This window comes from Micropterus dolomieu, linkage group LG05 (assembly GCF_021292245.1).
Source record: "Micropterus dolomieu isolate WLL.071019.BEF.003 ecotype Adirondacks linkage group LG05, ASM2129224v1, whole genome shotgun sequence".
NCBI lineage: Eukaryota > Metazoa > Chordata > Actinopteri > Centrarchiformes > Centrarchidae > Micropterus > Micropterus dolomieu.
Genome location: NC_060154.1, coordinates 446940 through 453696, shown reverse-complemented (window position 1 = coordinate 453696; position 6757 = coordinate 446940). Strand labels below are relative to the sequence as shown.

The 6757-nt window shown below is 39.3% G+C and overlaps 1 protein-coding gene across 1 annotated transcript in view; it reads left to right on the top strand.

Moving 5' to 3' along the window:
• LOC123971733 overlaps positions 1–6333 on the top strand; it is an 8024-nt gene extending 1691 nt beyond the window's left edge. Inside the window, exons 2-5 of the mRNA XM_046050741.1 lie at positions 1201–1224; positions 1480–1588; positions 5400–5579; positions 5938–6333. Coding sequence (XP_045906697.1) covers positions 1201–1224; positions 1480–1588; positions 5400–5579; positions 5938–5989 — 365 coding nt within the window. The 3' untranslated portion in view covers positions 5990–6333. The remainder of the gene's footprint in view (positions 1–1200; positions 1225–1479; positions 1589–5399; positions 5580–5937) is intronic.
• Positions 6334–6757: the final 424 nt, after the last annotated feature.

The window sequence follows — 6757 nt, the reverse complement described above, 5'->3', positions numbered from 1 at the left end:
GTCAAGCACAGTGTGTAGTTTTTCATTATATTCCAATCAAATCTGATGTTTATTTATAATGTTGCTCATGGATAGTGGTTACAAATAATGATGCCTGTGCATCGCTTTGGACGGCCTACAGCCTACGTCAGCTGGTTAATTTGCCTACTTTTCACAGGTCTTTAAGACCACGGTGGAAACTCACACAACAGCGGGCTGAAGGAACCTTTTAGTTCCTTGAAAAGAGATCTGAGGACTGAAAAGTGGTGTCAAAGTAGTAATAGTGGTAGGAGGAGGAGCAGTAGAAGTAGTACCACTGAAATTGTTTTTCTGGTAATGTTTTTTATAGTAATAGCAGGAGTTGAGGCAGATGCAAACCCTGTGAGCGCATGCTCATGGGCGAGATGTTTTGTTTTTTTCCCCAAACAGCAGCTAAAAGCACCATTTGTCGTTTGACATGACATCATGCCTTCTATCTTCCCGTAGAGCCTTCTTCCTATTTTGCATGTAATGTTCTCCACCTGTTCATCCTCATTGTGAAACCCTAACACAACAAATGCTGATGACTCATTTTCAGTTCTGCCGCCTAAAAAGAGACAAAAAAAATGTCTGATGCTATTTTTAAGTTAGGTAAATCCGACAGCTTAACTAATCTTCAATGTCGAGTTCACAGAATCAATGTTTAGCCGACTAATGCAAATGTGGGCTCATGTTTTTAAACTTCATAGCCTTTTACTTTTATTACATTGACACTAGTAAATGAACTTGGTCTTTAGCAGAACATGGTCAAAAACTTGTTACGATCCGTGGTTCCTTCAGATCTCTCGTAACTTCTCCCTTGTTACTTTTTCCTACTGCCCATGCACAGCGAAATTACAGTACTCACCCACCCAATCAGCAGTTCAATCCAAAACACAAAGAACTTCTGCGTGACCCATGAACATATAGCATGTAGTTATTAACAACAATTCAGTAAATCACGTGTGCCAAAATGGCTCTTACAATGACAATAAAATGTTTGGGCGGACCTGTTGATTTCAGTACTGCAGTACTCCTTTAGAAGCAGTGTTTTTGCTGTAGTAACAGTACCAGGTACTTTAACTAACAGTTGTACTAATAGATGTGTAATAGTTACATATTAACAGTAGAAACACTTGCAGTGATTGCAGTTGTAGTAGTGCTACTAGAAGTCGACTAACCATGAGCTCTGTTGTGTTTCAGAATGTCCCAAACTTCGCTCTGATGGTAAGTGTCATTTAGTTTAAATTCTTTTACACATTTTCAGCAGCAACCTCAGGTGAGTTCCCCCCCCCCCCCGCACTCTTTTTATCTGTTCATGCTTCCTTTTAAAAGCTGTTTCTGTCCGTCCCTGTTTTCATGTTGGACTGAATGTGTTTGGTTTTTGGTGAATATTTGGACACGTCTGTTGTTTAAGGGCAGAATCAAACCAAGTCTGAGTTCTGCCTTCCTCACGTCTGCTGTCCCTTCTGTGTCTGACAGATGCTCCACAATGGCAGCTCCCCGTTTACATCATCCTCCTCTTCCTCCTCATCGGGGTGCTTTTATTCATCTGTGGTAAATGCTACAGAAAATCAAAGAAGCAGAGACGGTAGGTGTAGCAGTAGTAGTAATTAGCATGAACAGTCGTCTGACACCTGTTGACCTGAAGTGGTTGATGATGCATGAATGAGTGAGTGAGTCATCAAACTGAGACTGAACCTCTCAGAGCCAAACCTGCATGATCTTTGAAGTTTATTTGTCGTTTGAACAGAATGAATACAGCTGGAAGAAAATATCGGTTGTTTCAGGACGAGGGTGTAAAACCGAGAAACACACCGGGTACAAACAAAAGCTGCAGCACTACATGTGAAGTAAAATAATAAGCATTTTTGTTCTATTTATTGAAATTCAGTACAGAGATCAATAAATGAAATGCTTTGAAACACATCGCCGACTCCTCCAGATATCTAGCACGCCAAATATCTGGAGGAGTCGACCAACTCGACATCCACATCCAGCCAATGAGAGCAGGCAGCTACTTTTTCTCTGCAAAACACTTTTTACTCCCCTCCAGCTCTCTGTCGCTCAGATGATCCCTGATACCTGCGTGTGCTGATCCATCCTTTGTCGTGTAAAAATTCAAGACTTGGGCCAGATAAGACAGCTTGAACTTTAACCAACATTTTTATTATCAACAAAAACAGACACCAATTAGAATACAACAGTTCCACCGGAGTGAGTCAGAGATCGGTGCAAAATAGAGCCGCGTTCTGTTACCCGAGTCGACATGAAAACCATGTAACGAAATAATTCACAACACTCCCTCCTCTGAGGCTGTAAAGCCTCACACTTTATACACCAACACTGTGACCACTGAAAAAAGGCGGCCTATTGTATTTGCAGATCTGAAACCTATTTCTCAGACTTGCAGACCTTCAAGAAAATACACAAATTAGTGTTTACACGTTGTGAAATAATCAATAATCATGCGGTGGGCTTTTTCTGTTTCCAACACATTTGAGCAAGTTATAATGACAAGGATTTCCATTACTCCTCTCTCCTTATTACCCTTTAAATGAGTTTCCCTTTAAATGAGCTTAACATATTAAACTACCTATACGTGCTGCAATATAGTGAGATATACCTTGTAAATGGTTTACACTTGTGAAACAAAATATCTTTATGCAGTGAGCTGTTCTTTCGTTATATACTTTAGCAAGCTAACAATTATAACACCTAATGTGGGTGCAGGGTGCATAGTGAACTTTCTGTGTAACAATACAGTAACCAGACATAACAGTGTTTCGACAATCTTTCATGTGACACTTCAGAATGATGCAAAATGTCAGATAAACATGTATGATGTCCATTTTGAAAGTTTAGTCCGTGGTACTGTGGAAATTATTTTGGCGCTCAGGTTTCTTGGGGAACAGACTGGGTACCAATTTGAGGGCGCTCAGTCGTTTGTAGTTTCAGTCTTGTTTTTCCCTGTGCTGGTTCACTTGGACTCATAGCTGGTGAAGTTGTCTCTGTGGTGGTGCAGGTCACGCTCATATCTAACTCTCATCTCCTCCCTATCTATTATAGCCTCTCTTTTTCCATCTCTCCTTGTTATCTTAACTCAACCCTTTAAAGACCCTAATTCTTTTTTCCTCTTCTTCTGCCTGTACTGGCCCTTAAATGCACTTACTTATATCTTCCTTCCACTTGCTGTGTACGTTTCTTCATCTGGGGGTATATCTATTTAGACCTTATCTAACAGGATGGGCTCTTTCATTATTCCGTCTCTGTGACTACTTTTCCTTCACTGACGACTATATCGTATGTCAGTATTATCTACCTGTTGGTCAAACTGTTTCTCCCTACTTTCCCTTTATTCTGAGCTTTCTCCATCTCTTATCTGACGTCTTTTATTTTATCTTTAACTACTTACTTGTGCTGTTACCACATATGTTGCTGCCACAGCTCCTTTGACCACCTTTGCGGTTAATATTTCTTTTTTCTGCTCTTTACCATTTAATTTCACCTGATGTTTGCCTCCCAGGACAGCCATCGCACACTCACTGCGAGCAAACACTTACTCTCTGGAAACTTTGGAATTTGGACGGCCTTCATGCCTCGAAAAGGAAAAAGACAGTTAATTGTAAAGCCACACAACCAAGAAACTAGAATGAAACAATTCATTGAAAGAAACTCAGGCAGCTCCCCTTGTTTTTATATCAAAGAGCTATTCAACTGAAAAATCATCAAAGCAGAGTTTACTAAAAATAACTAACTTCAGTGAAACCAACAACTATTAAAATATCAAATTCATTTTCTCACATCTAATAGAAAATTGATGGCTCTCAATCCCTTCTCCAACTTAAATCCTTCATAGATAACACCTCACATTGCTGCCTATCAATCTGTACTTCTATGTTTCAATAAAACTTTATCAGATGTCATAATTTTTCTAGTTTTGTTCCTTCTCCTCGACCCAAAAAGTGTCTTCAGCCTGTTATTCTGAACTAAATTTCCTTTATTATCATAATACTTTAGTAGGCTGTTTCAACTACACTTTTCTTTTCTGTATCCAGTCATTGCCGTTCTTTTACTGACCTGCTTACTGTCAAGCTGTGTACGCGTGTCTCTGAGTTACAGGTTGTCCTTCCTTGGTCAAGGTCATCCTGCCCCTGTTCAACTCTCCTGGCACAGCTCGACAAGTAATGTCGTGTAAAAATTCAAGACTTGGGCCAGATAAGAAAGTTTGAACTTTAACCAACATTTTTATTATGAACAAAAACAGACACCAATTAGAATACAACAGTTCCACCGGAGTGAGTCAGAGATCGGTGCAAAATACTGTAGAGTCCCGTTCTGTTACCAGAACAGAGACCTGAGTCGACATGAAAACCATGTAACGACTGACTTTAACCTCCTTTTATAGCTCTGTTTCTTGGCTTCACATCATCTCTTGGCTCTCTTTCCTGCTGCACCTGAATCTGGGAAAGTCCCTGACTGCCTGCTCCTCCCCTCTGTGTCCTTTACATGCACTCCGCTTGATCATGCCATTTCATCCATAACCTGACTTTTATAGAATAAACTGGTGTCGTTTGTGCTCTGTGCTAGAAACAGGACATTCTTACTGTGATGGACTATATTGATGTATGTTTTTTAATACAATTTTAACAAAATCTGCTTCTGTATTTTCCTTTGTAAGTGTTTTTGATGCTGCCTCCCTTTTCTCCCAAAGCACACGAACTTGCTCACACACACACACACATGTGCTACTGCTGAGCCTGGGCAGGAAGGAGCACACACACTCACAGCTGTAGAGTTTTCACACTGTGATCCTAACTTTACACTATAAAATAACACTTTAAATGATGACAGTGTAGACCACCATTGCTCTTGTAATTAATGATAACAATTTAGGCTATAATGCTCCAAAATAATTCACAACACGTTTCACCCAGATTCTTTGTCTTTATGTTCACCTGATGAGTCGACTGTGATGGCAGAAATGTGTTTTTTTCTTTTCCTTATAATCTTTTATATTGTAATAGTACTATTTTCTAACATATTATGTCTTATATATTGTTTTTAATCTTTAACCTTTTCCTTATATTATTATACTAGTCTGTCTACATGTGTAGGGTTTAGGTCAGAGATGTGAAGATCTTTTATTTTATTTCCTCACTAGCTGTTCCTCTCCCAGTCTTCACTGGGACCATCAAGACCAAGAGAGGATCTCTGTTCCACAAAACATAGAAACCTAGACTGTGTAAATGATTATGCATCCCTTTGCTGGGGGCCAGACCTTAGTGATACAGAACCTCTGGTCCAGCTGATTTGTGTTGTAGTACTTTTCTGTTTATTGCTTTTTATTAATAAAGACAACGGTTTGTTGTAATTCAATTATTTGCTCAATCCCTCACCAGAAATACTACAATTTCTCACGGAAACTTGGCACCCCCGATGGGATGGATGAGGGATTCGGACTCTGTTGAGCAACAGAAGCTGGCTTATCTATGGGAAATCCTTCCTACTGGGAGGAGCTGTGTTCAGCAGAGCCCTGACCTTCCCTCCGTTCCAGAGAGAAATGGAAAACAACTTACAAGGTGAGAAATGAGTGTGGACTAAAATAAAGAGAAGGACTTCAAGTAGTGGACTGACATGGACCTGAATCAGTGCACATGGATAGAAATATTTTACTTAGATTGCATCAAATCCCGTCTTATTTTCCTGATAATCAAATCAACTTTACTTTGTCACATATTCAGTGACACACAGTACAACCTATAGCAAAATGTCCACACAGAACATAACGGTACATTAACAGTATTGTCATCATATCGTCTTTACTCAACCTCCAATCCCTCACCTCTGATCATTAAGGTCAAAGTTGTTCTGTTTCTTTGCTGCTGATTTATGACCATAGAAGCACAATGTTCAGCTGCATCTCTCCTTTGTTCACAGAAAAGACACCACAGAAGGTGAATCACTCGCTCGGACTGACCAGACACCATGAAGGAGATCCTCTGACTAACTTATATTTTCTACATTCATAACTTTTCTGACATAATTGTAGCAGTTAAAATACTAATAAAATTAACCCCCCTGCATAGAAATATTTATATAAAATATTTATTCCAGCATCCTTTGCACTATGCTGTCACTTTACAGTTGCCCTGCTGTCTCACTGCCTACAAATGTTGTTTCTGTTTATAGTGTAGTCTGCGTCTTGCCTAGACTTTCGCTAACACTTGTTTACGCTGTCCTGTGAATGTAAATCAAGAGCAAAGTGTCACCCAAACTTACGTAAATGTCATTTGTCTCTATTTTATCCTGTCGATAATAAACGTAGTAAAAAGAGCAGTCAACTCTTGTGATGTTTTGCAGATCCATGTGGTAGCGCACATTGGTATCATTAGTATCACTTAATGTGTCCATTCATTTGAAATCCCCCATTAAGTACAATTTAAGGTGTATATGATCCCTAAATTTTCTAATTAAGGTGTTAAGAGCTTTTTAAGGTTGTTTATTATTCATTATTAAGCACAAGGCTGCATTACGAAATGAAACTTGTAGTTCCTTCAATGCTACACACACAACATAGGCCTATAATTAAATGTAGCCATATTAAAATATGGTAACATAAAAAAAACATTTTTTAAATTAGCATCTGGGGTGAATGTAAACAGCAGCAACCAGATTTGGGGAACAGAGTCCATCTTGACTGTGTTTGAGCACCAAGCATCATCGATGTACAGAGGAGTCCACCTCCTCTCATCTTGCA